Source organism: Hippocampus bargibanti, linkage group LG01 (genome assembly GCF_051943395.1).
Source record: "Hippocampus bargibanti isolate YZ-2025 linkage group LG01, ASM5194339v1, whole genome shotgun sequence".
Lineage (NCBI taxonomy): Eukaryota > Metazoa > Chordata > Actinopteri > Syngnathiformes > Syngnathidae > Hippocampus > Hippocampus bargibanti.
In genome coordinates, this window is record NC_142734.1 from 6751363 (window position 1) to 6776362 (window position 25000).

Sequence of the window (25000 nt, forward strand, 5' to 3'; positions counted from 1 at the left end):
TTAGTCAACATAAAATGGAAACGGGTACTATTGATCCCTTAACATAAAACGAGACTTAAATAAGGAACACGACTGCATTAGCAACTTTTTTTAGCACTTCGATTACCTCAATGTGCATTATAAACGTTATATAAAAAGATGGAAAAAAAACCTTCACATTTGTCAGTGAGCGAATTCATGAAAAAAACATGAAGATATATATGAAACATATATATATATATATATATATATATATATATATATATATATATATATATATATATATATATATATATATGAAACACACACACACACACATATATATATATATATATATATATATATATATATATATATATATATATATATATATATATATATATATATATATATATATATATATATATATATATATATATATATATATATATATATATATATGAAACACACACACACACACATATATATATATATATATATATATATATATATATATATATATATATATATATATATATATATATATATATATATATATATATATATATATATATATATATATATATATATATAGTGTGTGTGCAGAAAGATGATTAATAATGAGTTGCAATCAACACAGAAGTCAATTTTTGATGGTGATTATGTTTATATTGGCAGGTCTACATTCCTATCGTTATAGGACATTACAGTCCTAAAAAGATATATAACAACTGTCATAAAAATACAAAGAAGACAGACAGTGACAGATTTTTTTTTTGATCCTGTACAAAATACTCCACTTTGCAAACGTAAAATGATGGATTTGAACACACGAAGGATTTCAAGTATTCTTAGTCAGGAGTGCTTGCTACGCGCCCAAATTGTATTTTGAGCATTTCACGTACAAAAAGAAGTATACAACACCGTAAAGTGTCAGTGTTGAATTATCTTTCTTTTTTTGAGGAGGACTCCCGTTATCATAGAAAAATAACAAGCGTCAGAGTTTTTAAAATTGCGTTACCAATGAGCCAAAATCATGATAAATCCCCCAAAAAAAGGATGAATCGCCTTTGTAGCTGCGTAGTAATCGCTGTCCATAGTGGTTCAACACGTGACAGTTGGGTCTTCCACGACATTATTGCTCCTTGTTGTCGCCTTTCTCTTTATTTATTTTCTTCATCTTCATTCGCCGGTTCTGAAACCAGATTTTCACCTGCCTCTCGGTCAGGTTGAGGACCCGGGCCACTTCATAGCGACGGTCCCTGGTCAGGTACATGTTGAACAAGAACTCCTTCTCCAATTCCAGAGTCTGGTACTTTGTGTAGGGGCATCGCTTCTTCCTGGTGGATCGTGCGTGGATCCAGTTTGCCACGGGGTTACCTGCCATGAAAAAAACACACAAGGTGAGCAGCGAGGAATCTTCGCTTACACGCTCGCAATGTCATTTGGAGCGCTGAGCACGCATCCGCCGATTTGCTTCGGAGTGCCCTCAACTTACCGCCTCGTAAAAGTCTCAATGCGGTTATTCACTTGATTAGGCCAATAAAGCGGCCCGCAGTTCAAGCCCTTACTTGTCCTCGGCCAAACTCAACCAATGACATTCCTCAAAGTTGCGTGGACGACTTGAGCCAATTCATCTTAAAATCGTCGTTGTTGAGCAAATGTCAAAACACAAAACGTTGGACTTTATGAAATGGCGTTCTTTGCTCAACGATTGGTCGTCCGAGCGTCTCACCCTTCAGATGCTCAAAGAAGAAAGATAACGTTTTTGCAAATAAAAAACGCTACTGTGTGACTTCTCTTCATCCAAATTGAACATCTTCCTGCCTGTCCTCTGTTGACAGCATTTTTACAGCCTCGTCAGCTTTTTACAGCCCCAATATTATTAGCTTAGCAGCGTTTGTCTTTTATAGTTCCAAACAGCCTGGAGGGGAGAGGAGGGGGGGACTTATTTCTCTTCACTGCGACCATGCACGTTGTCTCAGGGGGGAAAAAAGAAAGAAAGACGTTGAATAATTAAGGAAAATCATGCAAGTAAAGACTACCGAGTGACTGTAAAGGGAGGTGGAACTTACTTGGATCGAACTCGGGCCTCTCGTCTTTGTGTTTCACCGCGGGCAGCAGCTCCGGTTCGGGTGATGGGAGGCTCTGCAGTGTCTTATCCCGCATGTCCGACGAGGAAGAGCAGTACAGATAATCCGTGTAGGTCCGCCCGTTGCTCGCGAGGCACTCGGCGACTCTGTGCTCCGGGAAGGCGTCGGGTTTCAAGCCGTAGTGCCTGCCGCCGACCGGGTAGCCGTGGAAAGGTACAGCCCCCGAAATGGGCTCCAGCCACGAACGCACGTACCGTGAGTCTGTGCCCAAGTGAGCCTGGTGGCTGTACGGGTGGTACACAACGGAGGACTGCGAGGGCCCCCACGAAGGGGGGAACACGGACGGTTTGGGGGCGAAGCTGCACGACGGGTAGTCTCCGCAGTCCGCGACCAGGGACCCTGGACGCGGGCCTGAAGGGTGCGAGGTGGGCGCCGAGAAGCGAGTGGCGGCAGCGGCAGCTGCAGCCGCCGCGGCTGCCAGGACCTCGTCGCTGTCGTGGCTGATCAGGGAGTCCACGTAATAATTACTTATGGGCCCCGTGGTCGACATGTCGCAGGTCCCGCACTGGTTTACATGCGTCCGATTATTATATGGCGTGTATGTGTACTTTTTTATCTGACCGGAGAACAATCACGGCAGGTAATTATTTTTCCGAGCTCCGCTGCTTCCGATTGGCTGACCCGGCTCCACGTGACAAAAATCGCACGGTGGATCAATGCGCCACTGACTGCGGGGTAGCCTTACACAGTCATCGTATTAAACAACTTTAGGCTTCCATATGCGGACCCTTACTCCAATTTCATCGTGTCACTCGTTCTTGTTCTTTGGTTTTTCTCGTGTTATGGTCAATAGGACATTGCGTTAAGAATCCTGGTGCAGACGCAGTGTAGATACTGTGTGTGAAACGGAGTCCGGCACTATTTTACGGTGTCATCAATCTCTGTCTGGCTGCAAAAAGCTCCAGCTTGGTGGTACTGTCGTGAAGAATATTGCATATTGATTGAAAATGCTTTCTTTGCACAAACGACGCTCTTTGGACGGTGTATATTCTCAAAATACCACACTGTGTTTTGTTTGTTTTTGTTATTTTAAAGAAGGGTGGCACTGACAGCTCAACAGACATTCGAGTTTACGCCTTTTTCAAGAGGACAGACGACATTTCCTAAAATGGGGTACCAGGGAGATAAGATTGTGGGTGGGGGGTGGACCCTGGTCCACATGGCAACTGACAGGCAGCCTACAGGCGCGGTCGTATTCCACATTGTGGCCGTTCGTGTTTTAATGCATGTCAATAAATTTTAACGACGACCATTTGATTGTTCATAAACGTGTCGTTAAGCAAGCATCCCGCTCCATCTCTTGACGTCTTAACGTTACACTTGTGAGTACGTGAAGCACACACGCAAAGATTGAGGCCATGTACACGAGGTTTAAAAAGAAAAGGCGAGATCTCACAATAAGGAGAGGGTCGTTCGTGGAGTCAATTTGACTTCTGGATCCTGCCATGTAGCCTTTAGCAGAATAGCAGAATCATCGGGCTGGTAATGCGACACGCTGTATTGCGTGCTGCAATTAGAATAAGGGCATTATTCAGTTTAGTTTTAACTTTCACACTCAAATATTAATATCTGCTTTCAGACAATATGTGACGTGGAGAGAGTCCCAAAGTGCATCGAACGTGCATCAAAAATGACTGACTGTTTTTTCGTCGGGTTCATTTGTGGGAAAGTTGAAATAGACTGATAGTGGTTCTTTATTATTTTTGTTGTTTTTCCGTCTATATCGGATCAATATTTGTACGCACAACTCAGATGCCAATTCAGGCTTTACTTTTTTGTTCATCCTCAAAACGAAACGCTTTGTTTAACTCAAATGAATTTCTACTGCATTTGAAATTATGTCAAATGTAAAGTGTCCTTGCGAGTTTTGAAAGGCGCTTAGAAAAATGTATTATTATTATTATTATTATTATTATTATTATTATTATTATTATTATTATTATTATTATTATTATTATTATTATTATTATTATTATTAAATGAACAGCTGCTATAGAAGTAAATCATGACCTACTCGTGGCGTTTTGCAACATAAAATAAGAGTTGAATTTTCACCCCATATGAAAAACTGACATCGGTTTACGAGTGCTAATAAATTTCGTGTGTGTGTGTTAATATGTATGTGTATGTGTGTGTTTGTGTGTTTGTGTGTTTATGTCTGTGTGTGTGTGTCTGTGCGCGTCTAAGTATGTGTTTGTGTGTGTCTGTGTGTGTATGATGTGTGTTTGAGCGCGTGTATGTGTGTGTTTGTGTGTCTGTCTGCGTTCATGTATTCCTGTGTTTTTGTTGTGCGTGTGTCTTTGTGTATATGCGTTTGTGTGTGTCTGTGTGTGTGTGTGGTGTTTGTGCGGGTGTATGCGTGTGGCTGTGTGAGTGTATTTGTGTGTGTGTGGTGTGTGTCTGTATACTTGTGTCTGTGCGTGTATACGTGTGTGTGTGTGTGTGTGTGTGTGTGTGTGTGTGTGTGTGTGTGTGTGTGTGTGTGTGTGTGTGTGTCTGTGTGTGTGTGTGTGTGTGTGTGTGTGTGTGTGTGTGATATGTTTGTAAGCGTGTGTGCGCACGCGTGCGTGTTATGGAGTTCAGATTCAAGCTTGAAATGTAAACGGCGAGACAACACTGATGAGGCGAAGTCAAATGTTTCAGCAGATGGATGCGCAATGAATTGGTTGACACAATTGGTATCCGTCTGTTTATTCTGTTGCCGTCATGACACCATTTGAAAGTGTTGACTGGTCATGCGATACTTGCACATGAGCCTGGAGTGGCATCCTTTTCTCCTGTGTGTGTGTGTGTGTGTGTGTGTGTGTGTGTGTGTGTGTGTGTGTGTGTGTGTGTGTGTGTGTGTGTGTGTGTGTGTGTGTGTGTTTAAGTTGAGGGCCACGCTGACACTGAATACGAGGGTCCTTTACAGTTTTAATATAACAAAATATGTTAACTTCCTCGCATTTGCTGCCATTTTCCATTTTTTTCCCCCAATGACTTAAACGCACGAAAATGTTCGTTCTAGCGCTGCCTTGCATTGCCAATATGGAAAACAAAGATAGCCTCATGCTCAAAAAGCTTCTTTAGATAAAATGTTGCCATCTTGCCTCAAAATTCACACGCAGTGAATAAAAGCAATCTTACCCGTAGATACAGTTGCAATATCAAACAGCTGCAATGCACTGAAATGCCAATCAGTTGCACGCGCGCACACCATAGAGGGGCAAACAAAACAATGCGTGAATTCGCGCAAATTAAAAGATTTTTTTTATCGCAGGAACAGAAGTCATTTCTTAACTGGAAATACTACAAAAGATGGAACTTGTTTGGAATCCTCAATCGTGTTGTTTGTAACCGTCTGTCACGTTAGGCTGGACATTAAAAAACGGTCGCCAAAATGCACGAAGAGCCATTAATTTGGTACTATTATTTTTGAAAGCATTCTTGCAACGGGACCTCAATCAAAGGACACTTTGGACTTCAGGAAACACGATACAGTTGTTTTCGTGGTCTGAAGATAATATTGTGGGGCTTGTTTACGAAAGCAGAATTAAAAAAAAGTCTTGTTTTTTGTTTTGGGATAAAAGAAAAACGTCACCTTCCTTCGCCACCACATATGACGTCACGACTCTTGCTCATTTCAATCGAAACCAGTATAATAATAATAATTTCATTTCTAAGCGCCTTTCAAAACTCTCACGGACATTATGATTAACATGAGGGTGATTACTGATGATGATGATGATGATGATGATGATGATGATGATGATGATGATTAGTGTCATTTTTAATAAAATAACAAAAACATGTTTGTATGTTTTTGTCATAGAAATACAAAATATAATTGAAATTGTTGCAAGATAAAAGTCCATACGTGAAAAACGCAGTACAGTATATCGAGTAGGCTGAAATCGTCATTCAAAACAATTTCGATATTTTTCCATTTTTACTCCTAGAATACCAAAGAGAGCAAATTTCTTCCGAAATTTGCTATCGGTACAAGTGAGTACCACGATATCTCGGGACATGTGGCGTTTTTCGTCACAAGATTGCACCAAAATTATGCGAGGCGTCCAAATGGGTGACTGCAAATTACTTTGTTCGGTTTTTATCGTTTATTTGCTGCTAAATATCCATAAAAAATGTTTCCCATGTTTGTATTCGGATGTATAAATTCTTCATCCATGGGTGCAAACGTCCCCATTGTGGGACTATTAAAGGCTTTCTGATTTTGATTTATCTATGAAACTTATAGAAACGCAGGATGAGATTTTATTTACGATCAATATTATAAATATTTAAAAAAATTGCATTTCTTGATTGGTATGCCTTCTTTTGAAGCCAATAAAATGAGTCATCATAAAATGTCTTCTAAAAATCAAAAATACAGATGATGGCAGCGAAAGGGTTTGTAAATTGCTCCACTGCGGGATGAATAAAGGCTAATCCAATCCACTACTAATTTAATTGGAGTAAAAATTGCCAGGTCCATATCCCCATGCGTGGAAGTGATCAATTCCAGTTAGCATATCAATTAATCAATAAATAAATAGCTATTCGCGTTCCGAAGGGTCGTCTGTGTTGTTGTTGTTGTTGTTGTTGTTGTCTTTGTTGTTGTTGTTGTTGTTGTTGTCTTTGTTTTTGTTGTTGTCTTTCAATGGGAGATTGAAAGATGGCGACAGTTGGCCGAGCAGCAGCCGTCACACCTCAGACGAAAAGGAAGTGAGCGTCTGAGGACTTCACTCCCTGCCCCCCACCACCACCACCACCCCTTCTCCAAAGTGAAAAGAAATGGCTTTATGTTTATATGGTTTTAGGGTGAACTGTTTGCGGTGCCGTAAAAGTCTTTGTCATTGATACATTCCAGGGGAAGACGCCCATGGAGCGGACTGAATGAAAGTGACTTTGGATTCCAGACTGCCACCGCCCAGCTTGCGGCTTGCAACGCCGCGAAATGCAAAAACAGGCGGAACTTGGTGATAAGATTTGCGGAAAGAAGAGGGAGCAGTAAACATGGAGGCGAGGGGGTGCTAGGGGGCGCAGGGGAGCTACACGACGCGATGCGAGACGACGTCACACAACAGCCAGAGCAGCGCATGAGATCAAGACACGTGATGAGTAAACATGCGTGTCAAATGCACACACATAACAGACCTCCCCACTGACCTCCCCCCCCCCACACACACACGTACACACACTGTGAACTGCCCTCGACGTATGCACGTTTTTTGTTATTCGTGCCACACGATAAAGCGCCGCGATTCAATGAAGCTTCAGAGATTTGTTCACTCACAGTGGGTAAAAAAACTGAACTCAAAAATGTAAATAACACAGCCACCTAATGTTGACTCAATACAGTTTTATATATTCAACATTCGTAACATCGATTCTCTTCGCACTTTCAAGTCTCATCTCAAAACTCACATATTTAAAATTGCATTTTCTGTGTCGCTCTCTCTCTTGTTTGTTTTTATAATTGTATTTTATTGTTTGTATTCTATTTGTGATTGTGTTTTATTTATTATAGTACATATGCTTGACTGTGACTGTAAAGTGCCCTTGAGAGCGTTAATTGAAAGGCACTTAAAATGTATTGTGATTATATATAAAATATACTTTTTATATTTGCACTATGTACAGTTCTTTATGAAACATTTTTGCACAGTTCTAAATTTCAGTCCTCTGACATTTCTGTTATGCTTAGAATACTTTGTTTTTTATTTTTTTCACCCCCCAACCACCTTAATTGTTGCTGTGGACTGCAAATTTCCCAATTGTGGGACTATTAAAGGCTTTCTGATTCTGATTCATCTGTCAATTCAAATACATAGATGTTCCCTCTGCATGACAAAATCAACTATATATATATATATATATATATATATATATATATATATATATATATATCTGACATCTTCCGGATTATATTATTATTAATAATAATAATAATAATAATAATAATAATAATAATAATAATAATAATAATAATAATAATAATAATCTTCTTCTTTTCCTTTCGGCTTTTCCCTTCAAGGGGTCGCCACAGCAAATCATTGTCTTCGATCTTTAGAGGTTTGATTCGCATGTTTGTTTTGGCCAAGCTTTTACGTCGGATACCCTTCCTGACACAACCCTCTGTATTTATCCGGGCTTGGGACCGGCACAAGAAGACTTATGTCCTTTTGTGGCTACAGAACAAGCAACATGCTCAGTAAAAGGCTCCCAAACACAAAATGGTCATCGGTACAGCAACATTCAAAAAAGCAAAAACTATACTCACCATTTGATGACAATGCTCTGATCTTATACACAATTTTAATTCAAGTCAAATAATAATAATAATCAAGTAATAATAATAATAATAATAATAATAATAATAATAATAATAATAATAATAATAATACATTGTATTTATAAGCATCCTTTCAAAACTCTGAAGGACACTTTTCAGTCGCAGCATAATACACAGAACATGCATCACGCAGTAATGATGCAAGCACACAGTACCTATTGATTCACCCCCAAAAATATATCATAATGTATAAATGAGGATGTATTGTACTAATTTAATTGTTTCGGCCATTGTTTCTCTTAAATTGCAGCCTGTTGCGTACGACAACGATGGCTCTTGTTATAGCCTGCTACAACCATGAGAGACCAAATGTGATTCCTGTCTTCGTTGCTCTTCACAATTGCTCAAGGCAAATGAAGCAAAAGCACAATTGGGAATTCAACATTGACAAAACTGCACATCAGTGTGACATTCCTGCAACCAAAGTTACCCTGTCATGACAGTTTGATTTTTTTTTCGTGCCCAGCCGTCAGTTCTTGCAGTTGTCTTTCGACGGTAGCTACATGCGACGAACAAAACCACAGCAAGACCAAATCTGTTTTAATAAGAACATTCCTGTTGCAGACAAGTCGCCTTTGAAATGGGGACATGCAGGACGAAACGGTGCCCTTGATGAAGACGAACTGACGTAATCAAGGTAGTTTCTTGTTGCCGAGTCAGGAAGCTAACCCCCAACAACACGAAACTACCTAAACCACGCTTCAGCTGCGTGATAAAGAAGGTCAAAATCCACGAGCGGGGAGACAGCAACGCAAAGACAAAAGCTACGACCAGAGCGGTGCACACCAGGCTGCGGGGCTGCAGCGGGCGGGCCCGGCGACTCATAAGTTCCGTTCATCCATCCCAAGTGCTCAACATGGGCCAAAGCATATTTTCCGTCACACATACCAAATAGCAGCCATTCGTTTCCAAACCCGAGCTAACGCACCGCCGTACATGAAATATCCCGCTCATCTCAATCACCATAATTTGTTGCTGTGAAATGTAAATGTCTCCACTGCAAGACTAATCAAGGTCAATACAGTCCAATCCAATCCAAGAAAGTGTTGGAAAATACAGAAAGGCATGTCACACACCATGAGAGACCAAGCACACGTTTCTAAAACCAGAGCTAGAGGAAACAGTGCATCGAAGAAAAAAAAGCGTCCTACCTGGCCTCGGTCCAATCCACGTGCTCTCGTAGATAGGGGGGGGCGGCGTGGAGTCCGTGTCTACTCCATTTTTCTCGTCCATACAGTTTTTTTACTCCTCACAGCCGCGACTGCAGCCTCCAATTGTGCTTGCTTGATGGGTGCACTTTGCAGCCGTCGTCGGCCGCGTGCGTGTGGCGATTTGCTCTCCTCCGCGCACGCACACCTTTTAAAGCGCATCTTTACTGCTGCGGCACATTATATTTGCAGATCATAAAAAGCCACCCCCACCGCTTTCCAGGGCGAAGCTGACATTAGACTTTTATGACCTTGACTTACTGTGGTCACCTGGATAATATTTAAATCAAGGTTATGGTCTCCTGTTTCTATTAAAAGTGGGCTGATGTTCGGAGCAGATCTGTCTCTCTTTCTCTCTCTCTCTCTCTCTCTCTCTCTCTCTCTCTCTCTCTCTCTCTCTCTCTCTCTCTCTCTCTCTCTCTCTCTCTCTCTCTCTCTCTCTCTCTCTCTCTTCTCTCTCTCTCTCTCTCTCTCTCTCTCTCTCCCTCTCTCTCTCTCACTTTCCCTGGCGCGTTTAGCAAGGACAAGTTGGCTGCCCGACCTCTGTGTGTGTGTGTGTGCGTGTGTGCGGGTGTGTGTGTGAATGGACGGCGTAAGTGTCTCGTGCACGTGCACAGCTGGACATGTGCATGTCGCCCACACACAAGAACGTCTTCCGGGTATCCAATCGTCGTGAGTCATTGAAGAGTTTGTAAGAAAGGAACGCCTCCATATGTGCGTGTGTCCGGATGAAGTTGCAAAATGGTTCAATGTTCATAAGTGACCCCATTGGGAGTGCATGCATGAGTGTGGGTGTGTGCGTGTGCGTGCATGTGTGTGTATGTGGATGTGCGTGTGTGTGCGTTTTAAACGTAGTGATAGACGATGCCTTGCTGCCTATGGCGACTCTCCCTGTTGAGCTTCTTGAGCTTCATGCGTCTGTTTTGGAACCAGATCTTGACTTGGCGGTCGGTCAGGTTAATACTCCGGCTGATCTCCAGGCGGCGCTCCCGGGAAAGATACATGTTGAACAAGAACTCCTTCTCCAATTCCAACGTCTGGTGCTTCGTGTAAGGACATCGCTTCTTGCGGCCACTTTTGGACTTCAACCAGCTTCCGCTTGTCTTCTCCGATGAAACATCTGCACACGCATATGGCCACACAAACATATACACAGAGTCAGTACGTCTCTCTCTCTCTCTCTCTCTCTCTCTCTCTCTCTCTCTCTCTCTCTCTCTCTAAATTTGCTTCAGCGGAAGTGCGTGTATCCCCCCTCCACACACACAAAATCGCTGGAGTGTTTGTTTTATTTTATAATGAAATGTATTTCCCAATGTATATATATATATATATATATATATATATATATATATATATATATATATATATATATATATATATATATATATATATATATTATTATTATTATTATTATTATTATTAATATTATTATTATTATTATTATTATTACATTTATGTGCTGGAACCTATCATAACGGGCTTTAGAAGGAAGGCAGGATTGACCCTGAACTGATCACCTATCACTCGAAAGGCATTATGATGATGGTTATTATCATCATCGTCATCATTATTATTATTATTATTATTATTATTATTATTATTATTATTATTATTATTACAGTTGTTGTTTTTGTTGTTTTGTCGTTGTCGATTCCCAGGACAGAAACGTCTCGCTCCAACAATCATGTTCCTGATAATTAAATGTAACTGTACTTTGAGATGGGCTCTTATTTTGACAAGCGAACATACTTCCTGCTCCAATTACCTCTGTTTAGACTAGAGCGTAATTGCATCAAATTACGACGAACCGTGCACGTCATCGCCTTGCTTTATTATAGTTACTTTACTGTCGATGTTGGACCTCAGACTGCCATAAAGGTTTATTACTTTGGTGCACTCGAGCCAGAGAGCTTGTGTTATAAGGCCCTCTCTTCTCAAATACAAAAAATAAAACAATTGTGGCTCTAGTAAAGCAACACATTAAAAAGCGGTGGGGAGTGCAAGCACCATTCGTACACAAATACACGCACTCACACATAAAGTTACAAAATAATTACCCTACTCTGGACAGTCTGACCACCACCAAAACATTTATAACCTCATGTACGCGCGCACACACACGCGCGCGCACAAGGCTTTTAGAAAAAGCAAGAGAATAGACCTAAACGGTACGTGCACAAAATAACACTTAATTAATCACTCTTAATAATTAATGTTTCATAAATGCTCTTTTTTGTGTTCACTTCGAAGAAACGGAAAAGCTGCCAATACACGCTGTTGTAGCTGCTGTGCAACTACGCTAACGCATTGGGTAAATCTTCCAAGTAGTATTATTTAGACGTGTTTAATGCAGCTTTTTTTTCGTCTGAAATAAACAACAGCATTTTTAGGAATTGATAATATAGTCATTGAGATGCTATGTTTTAGCTAAATGGCACAATTTAGAGGCAAAAATGATGCCGGTTTAAAAGTATAGTGGTCTGTGGAGTGCCGTGGTGTGTGTGTGTGTGTGTGTGTGTGTGTGTGTGTGTGTGTGTGTGTGTGTGTGTGTGTGTGTGTGTATGCGTGTATGTGTATGTGTGTGAGTGTGTGTGTGTGTGTGTGTGTGTGTACGTGCGTGCGTGTGTGTACGTGTGTGTGCGTGCGCGTGTGTGTGTGTATATGTGTGTGTGCGTGCGTGCGTGTGTGTATGTGTGTGTGTGTGTGTGCGTGCGCGTGTGTGTGTATACGTGTGTGTGCGTGCGTGTGTGTGTGTGTGTGTGTGTGTGTGTGTGTGTGTGTGTGCGTGCGTGCGTGCGTGCGTGTGTGTGCGTGTGTGTGTGTGTGTGTGTGTGTGTGTGTGTGTGTGTGTGTGTGTGTGTGTGTGTGTGTGTGTGTGTGTGTGTGTGTGTTTATATCACGATAAGCGCTCTTCTCGCAGAGTCACACATGAATGTAAAGGTGTTAATGCCCCAGGCTGCTCGCTGGATGAGATTGAAGTCTGCGTTATTAGGCTATCTTGCACTCAATCGTTACGAGGGCGTGCGTGAGGGGTGGGGGTGGGGTGTGGTGTGTGGGGGGTTGGTGTCACGTCAAACGTTATGAGTACCTTTGGATTGCACATCCGAGTCCCCCGAGCAGCTGTCACTGCTGGCCTTCTGCTTGGTGTGCCGATCATCGTCATCGTCCAACTGGTCGGCTTCCGCTCGCGCGTTCTGCTGCCCCGATTTGGGTTCGGCCGCGGCGGCCGCGAGACCACTGGGTAATCCGGTGGGGGGCGGCGGAAGCCTTCCCTCTCTGCCGTGCACCTGGAAGACGCTACTCGCCTGGGGTCCGCAGCCATTGTCTCCCAGCCGGATGTAGACGGCCGGCTCTGCTGTGTCTCTACTCTGATTGCCGTCATCCGGATAGCGGCCACAAAACGCCTCTTCTTTGACGTGGCACGGTTGTAAACACGGGGCAACAAGTTGCGAATCCCCCCCGGACTTGGCGCTGCGGCTCCACGAGGCAATCTGCGCCGGCAGGTAGGGCCCGTCGTGGAGGCTGGCGAGCGGCAAGCCATCCGCCGACGTTTCGTCGGCGGTGGTCTTGGAGAGGCAAGACGGGGCCAGCTTGGCCTCCGCGTTCCTCCCTCCGGAGTAGCCGCAGTCCACGAACATCCCGGGCCCGCTGGAGTAAGCTGATGATGATCCTCCCATTAAGGAATCCATCAGGAAGTTGCCAGCCGCCATGTTATTGGGGCATGACATAGTTTCAGTCCCGCTGGTGGATCCTTCCGACACAGGAAAGACAGTGGGATGCTGACATCTTTTGGGGAAGAGGGGGTGCCAAAAATATATCAGCAACATAATTATGGATGCTAGGAGACGTGGTCATGTGACTTCCAAGACCAATCGCGGCGTGGAAGTGGCCTTGATGCTCCAGACTGCCGTGACGTCAGCGCGGTCAAGTTGGGAAGGGAGATGCTTCGAAGATGGACCACGAGCAACACCTAGTGGCCGCCTGCGGCTTAGCATGAAGAGGCCCCCCACGCCTGCCAAACAAAGACTAGCTGCCAAGCTCCGGTCACTTGGACTTCGTGATGCGACCGCGCGGCTTTTGGGGCAATTTCTTTGCCCTCAAGTTCAAAACACAAGATTTTGCCACTGGGTTATCCGTATTTTCGAAAGAACCAGTATGTTGGACACGACTGATCTACGTTGTATTTTCCGTTTGTTTGCTGGTTTGTTTGTTTGTTTGTTTGTTTGTGTCACGAAACGACGAGGTAAGAGTCGACTGAGAGTGCGATACGCAACCTCTGTGCAGGCGATCGTTAAAACACAAAAAGAAGCAGAAGACTCGAGACTTTGTTTCTACATCTTGACCTACTTCCTGAATTGCGCGTCATGTCCCGTGACTAATTCTGCGTGCATCCAGTTTTAATATGTTTGCTCCCCTGGAAAGATTTTCGTTGATTTTATTTCCACATTTGAATCTAGAAAGACCTGCTTAGAACGTTTCTGATTTCATTGAGCTTTTTCTGTAAAAATCACTCACCAAAATGAAGGGAATTCAACAAACCAATTTTCTGTGTGCGTACCACCATTTTACATTGATGATTATAAATTATTTTTGCCAATTACATTGATGAGGTATGTTTTAAACGCAAGTTGAAACAAGGTAACGATTTGCTGTTTGATAAACACGCCGCTCAATTAACGTTGGCCTCGATCCAGCCGTGCTATACTGCTACTCTTTCGTTAACACAATTCAAAATGTTAGTAGGATTGGTTATTTGAGGGGGGATTAAATAGCATAATTGCTAATCTTGTTGTTGTTTGTTTTGCAATTGACACGATATTTGACAACCTCGTAAATAATTCACAGAACACACGAAACATTTGAGCGATGATTATGTACGCTCGTTTTATATTTAATGAGCAATGTGTTTTCAATTTAGCGGGTATATCTTGAAGTCGTCATTTTGTTTGTAGCCGCCGTGAATTGTAATTAGATGATTTGAAAATAAAGAAATTCCCGGATATATATATATATATATAAAGTTGTTTTCGTGTTTCATCGAGTTCAACTGCATGCATAATGGCTTCCTTTTTGTTTTCGTTGAACCCAAAAGTGACAAAACATCTTGAGGGTGAGTAACGTTTGAGAAGCGATTTGTAGACACACAAAATGTGGTGGCGTCCCGCTGCTCGTCGTCACATGTGCTGCGTGTTCCACAATGTGCCAAGCACATGACTGCCGTGCCGACGGAAAATCTCGCTTCCGTGTCTGGAGTGGGTTTTAGCAATTCTCACGAAATACGCAAACGCCTTGCTTCAACTAAACATTGTTTTGCATGTACCCGTATTGCTATAGCACTGGGCCAATAAATTCTAAGATTACCTCCATAATATGTTTATATATATATATATATTGGATATGCCTTTATTAGTATATATATATATAAACACACACAAACGTGTATGTGTATAGAACACGGTACACGTACATACGTTGTGGAAAATTGTTTCATTGTCTCCAGACGAGAACTAAATAAAAATATTTTGAGCGTCAGAATCAAGTTAGGAAAATACTTATTCTGAAATAAAACGTAGACATGACGTTCAAGTTGTGAAATGCTTTCTTTTTGGAGCTACTCATAAGACACTAAAGTGTGTACGTGTGTGTGTGTCTGTGTGTTTATGTTTGTGTTCGTGTTTGTGTTTGTGTGTGTGTGCGCGTGTTTGTCTGTCTGAGCGGAAGGGTTTTTGGCCCGATTTGATTTAAATAAGGCAGCAGTTAGCACAAACCAACAGCAAACATATTCCTACCCACTAGACACACAATGTACTGATATACATGAACACACAAATGCATACATATACGCACACATATATGACATACAGCATGCAAACACAGACAGACAGATCTCCACACACACACACACGCACACACACACACACACCCACACACGCAAACATACACACGTGCACACAAAGGACCACTTTGTGTGTGTGTGCGTGTGTGTGTGTGTGTGTGTGTGTGTGTGTGTGTGTGTGTGTGTGTGTGTGTGTGTGTGTGTGTGTGTGTGTGTGTGTGTGTGTGTGTGTGTGTGTGTGTGTGTGTCCAGTTTTATTGATGAATTCGTGTCCTTGGTGTGTTTTGGCACCGTGGTGACATCATTAGTGTCGTGTCCTCCTCGGACAGTCCAACGCAATAAGTCGGGATGGTGGGGCGCTTTTATTGACACGGGTCGGAACTGTAACCTTGCACTTGCGTTGCTCGCGGGCGTTCTTCCACGGTAAATTCAAGGTCCATGCATGTATGGATGTGGAGAGCTGCAGGACAGGGTGCGGCCCTTCGCGTGTGTTTGCATGTTTGCGTAGGGTGTTTGTCGCGCCAGGCCACTCATTTCTTCCTGCAGGCAGCACAACTCTCCCAAGTGGAAGTGTGAGAGCAAGCTTTCATGCTGCATGTGGTCCTCTGGGCCGGCCTAAGTTGAAACGCACATTTTGAAATTTTGAAGTTGCACACGTCTCCAGAACTACACGACTTCGTCGACAAAAATGTGAGCCTTTCATTCACTTGAGTGATAAACAGTTGAAATGTCAGAGTTTGACTCAAATTAAACGAATGAGGGTTGTTTGTGCACAAATATAAGATGAAGCTGCTTTCATTGTGTCAAAGTGTTATATTGGTCCAAGCATAAAGGATTGGTAGCGTGTAACAGTATACCCCGAAGAGCATTCAAAAGTCTCTTTCGTGTGAGTTAAAAAATGTAAAAGTCACAAAATGTATTTATTTAATGGATTTAATTTGTATTATATATTTCAAATTAGTATCTATATCTATATCTATATCTATATCTATATCTATATCTATGTCTATATCTATATCTATATCTATATCTATATCTATATCTATATCTATATCTATATCTATATCTATATCTATATCTATCTATATGTATATGTATATCTAAATCTAAATCTACATCTAAATCTATATCTATATCTATATCTATATCTATATCTATATCTATATCTATATCTATATCTATATCTATATCTATATCTATATCTATATCTATATCTCTGTATATATCTGTATATCTAGATCTATATACCTAGATCTATACATCGATGTATCTTTATCTTAATCTTTATCTATATCTATATATGTATATATATACATATATATACGCGACCAGAATATATATATATATATATATATATATATATATATATATATATATATATATATATATATATATATATATATATATATATATATATATATATATATATATATATATATATAGCTACATAGATATATAGATACATAGACATATAGGTCTCTCTCTCTCTCTCTCTCTCTCTCTCTCTCTCTCTCTCTCTCTCTCTCTATATATATATATATATATATATATATATATATATATATATATATATATATATATATATATATATATATATATATATATATATATATATATATATATATATATATATATATATATATATATATATATATATATATATATATATATATATATATATATATATATATATATATATAGCTATATATAGTAAGTACACGCACACTCACAAACACACACACACACGCACACACTCACTACTCTCATGCGACATTCAAATCTTCGTATAGGAAAGGCAATGATTACAATGCTTCCTTTCGTATTACTTGCTGTGCTCAATTTTGAAAGGGCGCCTTGATTTTGAAGCAGGCACGCTGACCATTCCCAGGCCGCCATCTGAGCAATTTGTGTTGACAATGCCGACACGGGAAACATTGACAAGGTGTTCGCAGCACCAAAACAGTCAAAAACCTCAATTTTTGCTCTGCTCCGACAAATATTTGTGGCCATTGAGCAATTCATCTTTGCTTTGAAAATGGACTCGCTTGTTGTTGGCTTAAATTCGAAAATAAGTTTTTTTGCTGTGCGACCTGGACGTTAGGGTTTTCAAACAATACTCCTCATTGTTACAAGGCGGTGAAATAAAAATGAAGTACAATAACATCAACGGGAATGGGTATTCAGTCGGTTATTGTTTTCTTCAAATGTTTTCTGACTCATGGCTAAAATACGCATGGTGGATCGAATAAAAATTAAGTTTAAATTCCAATGGTTTACTTTGAATCGATTTTCATCTAAAATCCAAATACAAACGGAACCCAAACATCACCGATAATATATTGTTTTACAAATCATCAGAAATATTAACCAGAGTCAGAGAAAACTCTATGTGTCAGTTGCAATTGCTGCCTCGTCCCATTTTTATGGGGGAGATTTTCATTTTGCTTGAAATTTTGAAGGTTTAATCTCCTCCATAAAAATTACGCGGTCGTTTGCCTCCCACCACACACACACATAAAGACACACATAAACACGCGCATATACCCACACAAACACACATTTTTCCGCCAAATTTTAAGCGAGGAGTAATTTTGCTCGATTCTGATGTCACTGTCCACTCCAGGAAACGCGACCAACATCCCGTCGAAGAAAGAAAACAAAAAGGGGTGGTTGTCGTGCTAAGGGGGTGCTAAAGGGGGAGTTTTGCCCCCGTGTGGCAAAAAGAGGGAACACTGGCAGGATCAACAAATAATCCAGGGCCAAGGTTGCTGGGAATGGCTGGTAAGGGGAGTGGATCTACCCCTCCTCCCCCCGTCAGCCTTGCTCTCTTTTGGTGTGTGCTTTTGTCACACTAAACCCCAAACCCACTTCCCTCCGTCCCTTCCACTGCAGTTCCATTCTAAGAAGCCATATTATGCATACCAAGGAGTACGCTTGATGACTGTGGAAAAAAATGGGCAAAAACGTCCAATCATGAGCAGAATATGGAAAGGTCACGTGGACACAACAAGCCCCGCCCTGAATAATAATACAACGCTTGACCACTGGAAAGCAAAAAGTCAATCGTATTCATGCAGAATTAAACACTTAACAGTGCATGTAAAATTGAGATCATAGAACACCTTGTTACAGTTGCAATCAAACATACACACACACACACACACACACACACACACACACACACACACACACACACACACACACACACACACACACACACACACACACACACACACCACACACACACACACACACACACACACACACACACACACGATCAGGCTTGAAGTGTGTTTTCATTTTTCTCTCGAAAAACGGAAATCGAGAATTAAACTCCAAATCCGGCGTACATCCGAGAGTATTTACTGCACAACGTCCAAAGTCAAGCTAAATTACCTGCTGTAGTTTTTGAAGGCGAGGGGTCAAAGTTGAAGCCTGCACACATTCCACGCTCTGTTCCCCCTCATGATCATTGGCTCACTCGTATACACATCCGGGCTGTGTATAACGTGTGTGTGTGTGTGTGTGTGTGTGTGTGTGTGTGTGTGTGTGTGTGTGTGTGTGTGTGTGTGTGTGTGTGTGTGTGTGTGTGTGTTTGTTTTCAGGGGTCCTTGATTCCGCTTTATTGCAGCGGGTTAAAGGTGAAGGCCTTCACAACATTGAAGTTCAGAGACAAGATTACATTCTTAAGCATTCTCCGATGCACGTGTTAGGGAAGGACTCGTTATTATATTGGGGGAAAAACAGAATTAAATATGACATGCTAATTTTACTCTTGACTTCTTTTGCAATAGCCCACTGTGACGTTTACAACCACGTGCTTAACAAAGCCGAATGTCAGACATTTACAGAGTAAAATGAGCTAAGACTTCGGTTTGCTGAAAGAACACTTTTGCAAAAAATAAATACAAATTAAAATACCGGTAGGTGTGTGTTTGTGTGCGAGTTACATACTTTCACAGTCCGAATTGATGTGCAGGAAATCTCTTGGCAAATGTAACCCCCCCCCCCCTTTTCCTCGGACACGTAGCCTTGCATGTTGACTATTTACTGCGGAAGAGAACGCCTTTTCGGCCAGAACAGAAGGTGCAATTAAGAAGTGAGGGGGGAAGGAGTGTCCATTTAGTGCCTGTGTCTTTATGGCAGTGTCTAGACTGGACAACAAGAGTAGGGATTCCATTTAGTGGGCACTAAAAGAATCTGCTCGTTGCACATCGCTATCTCTCCCTCTTTCTCTAGCTTGGATTGACAACAACGTTGCTCCGTTGAAAGCACGACTACAACAAATCCGAATCCAAAAAAGGCGTCTGCAACGCGGACGTGGGTTGAAAAACTAGCATGCACGGGAAAACGAACGATAGGAATTTATTTTCCAAGGTCGCTAAATCTTTGGATATTTTTTCAGGCGCCACCTACAATTACATACAATCGCACAAAAGCACAACAACTATATATTTTGCCTATATGCTTGGAGTTTATTTTGGATTAATGATACATAACAACGTGTCGCCCGTCGATGGAATCCAAAGGACCAATAATTTAAAGAGTGTTGGTATTAAAGATGCAAAAGGTGAAAATGGTGTAGAATAGCAGCAGGGACATGGCGAGTCTTCTTTACAAGTGCACTCTCATCAGCTCCTCAGTGTGTGTGCGTATGTGTGTGTGTAAGTGTGTGTCATCTTCTAGATTGGACGTCACATTTGTCATTGCATCTTGAAAGGATAAGCCTTAAATAGTCTCTGGCCATGAAATAGATCTTGAAATGAAATGCCGCTATATGTACATCGATGAGAATGGCGAACCAACCGCAATTCAAAATACGGACATATATAGAGATATATTTTTAAAACAAATGAGTCTACGTGGGCATTTTGCGTAAACAGAAATAAGAAGTATTCAAGAACAGCATAGTTGATTTTTTTTTAATTAGGCCCCTTTTTTCCGATAACCAGCTAGAAATAACCGCCACCGTGCGCAATAAGAAAATGGCATTTTTTTTTTACCTCATGCAGGCCTATAAAGAGTCCACATTGCACTGTTGGTGATACGTCATCTAAATCGATGATTGTTTAGAAGACTCGCGTTCACAACTGTTTGACGTGAATGCAAATGCTCGAGGCCTCCATGCGATTGACCGCGACCGCTGTTGGTGTCCCCGCCGCCGATGTCGTCGCCGCCGCCGCTGGCGCCTCACAACAAGGGATTCCCGGAAAAATATTGCAGGCGATCCCTGCTCAGCTTCTTCTCCTTCATTCGTCTGTTCTGAAACCAAATTTTCACCTGGCGGTCGGTGAGGTTTAACATGCGGGACAGCTGTAGACGTTTCTCCTTGTTGATATAAACGTTAAAGAAGAATTCTCTCTCCAGTTCTCGGATTTGGAACTTGGAATAGGGACACCGCTTCTTCCTTGTGCGAGGGGTACCTGAAAAAATGACATTCTCCTTGCTCAGTTGGTCCACAAAATAATAATAATAATGTCATCATTAGCATCATTAGCATCATCATCATCATCATCATCACCATCATATAATTGACTCTCAAGTGGCGCCGCTGATGCGCCAGGGACGACGACGAGGGTGCTTGTAGAGCGTCAAAAGACGGCCTAAGCCTTTGGAGTAAATAAGAGCAAGTGACAGAATCTAAGCACGTGTTTATCTGTTCTAAATTGAGGACAACAAAAAAGCCTTTCACCGCATTATGTGGCCTCGCATTCCTCTGGAGCCCAACGTCCAATTGACACACTCTTTGGCACCATGACGAAATGCATTTGGCCACATTGGCAATGGCCTTTGTACAACCCTGAGGATCTATAACTTCTTATCAAACAGGTGACTGTGCAAAGGGGGGGGGGGGTGAAAATGCATTTGGGAGTATTTTCTTTTTTAATTTGGGGTGGGGGGGTTCCAAATTAGGCAGAAAAAAAACAACAACGTGGCTATTGGTGTTGTGCGGAAAGCCCCCTTTTAGCACAACGATAGGAGCAAATTATTAGCACTAAAATAGCACAACTGCGTATTTTTTTATTTCATTGGTGAAACTGAATCGTAACGAGTCAGTTTTTCATTTTATAAGTGCTACTAAATCGCACTTTGCTCCTCTGAAAGAATCCGGGGCCGGCTTTGTTGGATCAGTATCCATGCTTGTGTGTCAGTGTGTAGCATGGCGGGCCAAAAGCCAGCCAATATTTTTTTTCTTCAAAAGACAGCAGTTCACAAGACGCCAACAGCAATGTTCTGCCCAATTGCCTTTACAATTGCGTGTACATCGGGGCACAAGAAGAAGAAAGAAAATCCCTTCATTAAACGCCCAATGCAAGTTCACGATCAAAGTTACCATTTGTCACAATAGCACCGTCTCTTCATTAAAACCAAACACACCCAGACATGCGCGCGCACATACACAAACATACACACGCGCACGCACACACACACACACACACACACACACACACACATACACACACACACACACACACACACACACGACACAGTCACTCAGCACGGAGTGTGTATAATATGGTCATTTTTGAAGAGCCTCGGCATCGTAAAAAATCTTCTCATTGCAAGCAAGAGCTTTTGTGGGCTTATAATAAAATCCTTTTGAATGCTTATAAAAGTGCACATAAAGTGAGAGCGACAAAACAGCGGGCTAGTCCCTTTCAACCCGTGCAGCATTTTACAGCTTGGACCTACTGGAGTGGCTGCTTTTGGAGCCGCCGCTGGCTTCCTTGGCGGCCGACGTGCAAGAGCCCGAATTGGCTTGCTCCTCCTCGGTGGCGACGTCGTCGTCATCGTCGTCGTCAGCGGCGTCTTTGTCCTGCTCCGAAGCTCCCGGAAGCGAGCCTGTAGCTGAGGCAGGCTGCTGGGGGTCGCTGGTGTCTGAGCCACCGCCGCCGCCGGCGCCGGGCAGCTTCCCCCCTTCGACTTTTTGCAAAAAAGCGTCCGTCTGATTGTCCGCGCTGCCGCAGTACGCCGTCTCGAAGAAGCGGTCGAAACCCTGCGGGAGGACGTTGTTCTTGGCCACGCCGGAGTAGAAGCCCGCAGAGGGGTGGTTGGAGCCCGGGTGGTGGTGGTGGTGGTGGTGGTGTGCGTGGTGAGCGTGGTGGTGGCTATACGCGCTCTCGTTTTTCATGAGCATTTCGGTCATGGTGGAAGGCGGAAGGCAGTCCCGATGCACCAGGTCCTCCCCGGCCGAGTAGCACGAGGCGTAGTTGCCGCGGTGGTGCCATTTGCCGGCCGGTTCCAGACCGTACGACACGTCCCGGACGGGCGGTACTTGCTGGAGGTTGCCGGAGTACGGATAGCTGATCTGGCGGGACGGGGCCTGCGGCAGGAAGGACGACACGGCGGAGAACTCGGGGACGTAATACGTGCAGCTGGGCAGGTAGAGGTTGGACGCGCAGCCCGCTCTGTCCCCAAACTCGGATGTCCGGTCCTTGCGCGTCTGGGAGCAGAAGTTGCCCAGGTTCACAGAGTTAAACATCTTTCGCGCTCCGTCGATAAAGATGTTTTGGATACGAGCTGCCGCACCAGAGAATTTTTTTTGTTGTTGAGGAAGGCGAGATGACGCGCAATCCGTCTAAGTCGCCTGGCGGACACGTGATCGAAAGTAGATATTGTCATATATCAATTTGGAAGAGTTGCATGTGTAGGAGTGGTTGGGCTCGTTACATCCAGGGGGTTGGGGCGTGCGTGCGTGCGTGCCTGCCTGCGTGCGTGCGCGCGCGCGCGTGTGTGTGTGTGTGTGTGTGCGTGCCTGCCAGTGCATGTATGTGCACTGGGGGGTTCGAACGAATCATTTTCATACACAAGTACCCAAATCAGAACCGCCACATATGCATTCATTTGAGACGTCGAAGACTTTTGGTTGATTGTGTTGATGTTTAGGCAAAGGGTGCTCTTAGTCGTCTATGGTGGACTTGGCCAGGTAAGATATTGTGATCATCATCATCATCATTCCTCTTGTCGTAGTTGTGTGGCTTTCTTGCACTGCGGGATCGTGGTCATCTCCTGTAACACTTCCTCCACATTACATTTTATCCGCAGCGTTATTGACACTGACATTTACACACAGTCACATAAAAGATGCCTTTGGAAAGTGGCTGCGAGCCTGTCGGGGTGGCCAAACAGACCAAGAACAACTCCATAACTTTGACTAAAAAAGAACGGCCAGGCCTGCTTGTTGAGTTTTGTTGTGTATTTATTTGTTTGTTTATTTATTTGTCGTTTAGGTGAACCATCATGGCGAGAAGCACCCGGGCACTTTCACGCTGATCTGTCCTTTGCATTCATGACTCACTTGAATGCCATTATATTTCCATAATGGTGGGCCTGTTGCACCGTGGTCAATATGCGACACAGGTGGTGGCTGCAGCAAATTGATGCCCCCCTAAAAGGCCATTTTTGTCGAACTCCAAATGAAAACACTTGCATGCTTTTTTTGCACTTGCTCGTCTCGAACAATCAACGTTTCCCCCATGCTCTCATTTTTTTTGCTCATCCAGAATATAACAATGGATGAGCTTGGATGTGGTTTGCCTTTGATTCGGAAGGGGGTGGGGGAATGGGGGGCATGTTGCAAAATAGTACAACCCGTTAAGCACACAATGTCTCGCCAGTCCTCAGGCAAAAAAAACATGCATGCTCCCATTTCTTCTTGACGTCATCGTTTTCCTAGTTATTATTATTAATAATAATACATTTTATTTTCAAGCACCTTTCAAAGCTCTCAAGGACACTTTACAGTCACAGACAAGCATAGAAACAAACAGATACAATATCCACATTATTATTATATTATTATTATATTATTATTATCTCCTGGCATTTTACTTTGTGCATCGAATGTTGTTTATATTTTGACCCCCCCCCCCCCCCCACCCCTTTCAATTTTGCTGCAAATGTCCCCATTGTGGGACTATTAAAGGCTTTCTGGTTCTGATTTTGCTCATTATTATTATTATTATTATTATTATTATTATTATTATTATTATTATTATTATTATTATTATTATTATTATTATTATTGCTGTGGACTACAAATTTCCCCATTGTGGGACGAATAAACGTTTTTTGATTCTGATTATTATTGTTATTGTTCTTCTTCTTCTTCTTCTTCTTCTTCTTCTTCTTCTTCTTCTTATTATTATTATTATTATTATTATTATTATTATTATTATTATTATCATTAGTAGTAGTACTAGTAGTAGTACTAGTAGTAGTACTAGTAGTAGTAGTAATAGTAGTAATAGTAGTAGTAGTAGTAGTAGTAGTAGTAGTAGTAGTAGTAGTATTGTTATTAATATTATTATGATTATCACTATTATTATTACTAATATGATTATTGTTATGATGATTACTATTGTTGTTGTTCCACTTACTGTTATTAATGTTATTGTTGCTATATCTACATGTAGCTGTCTAGATGTTGTGGGAAAGTGTGTTGCAAATAGAAGACATCATTAATTGAAATTGATGAACAACGTTCTCGCTGTGATGCACTTAGCCAGCT

At 42.1% G+C, this 25000-nt stretch overlaps 3 protein-coding genes across 3 annotated transcripts in view; all 3 read right to left on the reverse strand.

Moving 5' to 3' along the window:
- Positions 1 to 13471, reverse strand: part of LOC148902887 (homeobox protein Hox-C10a-like) — a 60042-nt gene extending 46571 nt beyond the window's left edge. Inside the window, exons 1-2 of the mRNA XM_088992753.1 lie at positions 12742 to 13471; positions 9597 to 10773 (exon numbers count right to left, since the gene is read on the reverse strand). Coding sequence (XP_088848879.1) covers positions 10499 to 10773; positions 12742 to 13381 — 915 coding nt within the window. The 5' untranslated portion in view covers positions 13382 to 13471 and the 3' untranslated portion in view covers positions 9597 to 10498. The remainder of the gene's footprint in view (positions 1 to 9596; positions 10774 to 12741) is intronic.
- Positions 612 to 3952, reverse strand: hoxc9a (homeobox C9a). The gene is made up of 2 exons (XM_088992698.1): positions 2034 to 3952; positions 612 to 1338 (listed from the first exon to the last, which is right to left on the reverse strand). The coding sequence occupies exons 1-2, from the start codon at positions 2599 to 2601 to the stop codon at positions 1094 to 1096; spliced, it is 813 nt and encodes a 270-aa protein (XP_088848824.1). The 5' UTR covers positions 2602 to 3952; the 3' UTR covers positions 612 to 1093.
- Positions 13472 to 19947: 6476 nt separating the features above from the next.
- Positions 19948 to 23729, reverse strand: hoxc11a (homeobox C11a). The gene is made up of 2 exons (XM_089023540.1): positions 22183 to 23729; positions 19948 to 20912 (listed from the first exon to the last, which is right to left on the reverse strand). Exons 1-2 carry the CDS (start codon positions 22970 to 22972, stop codon positions 20680 to 20682), a joined length of 1023 nt encoding a protein of 340 aa, XP_088879666.1. The 5' UTR covers positions 22973 to 23729; the 3' UTR covers positions 19948 to 20679.
- Positions 23730 to 25000: the final 1271 nt, after the last annotated feature.

Coding starts and splice junctions, on each gene's coding strand:
- hoxc9a (XM_088992698.1), bottom strand. CDS start 2,601: ATGTCGACCACGGGGCCCATAAGTAATTATTACGTGGACTCCCTGATC. Junction 1,339..2,033: donor GAGGCCCGAGTTCGATCCAA/GTAAGTTCCACC, acceptor TTTTCATGGCAG/GTAACCCCGTGGCAAACTGG.
- hoxc11a (XM_089023540.1), bottom strand. CDS start 22,972: ATGTTTAACTCTGTGAACCTGGGCAACTTCTGCTCCCAGACGCGCAAG. Junction 20,913..22,182: donor CTCCAAAAGCAGCCACTCCA/GTAGGTCCAAGC, acceptor TCATTTTTTCAG/GTACCCCTCGCACAAGGAAG.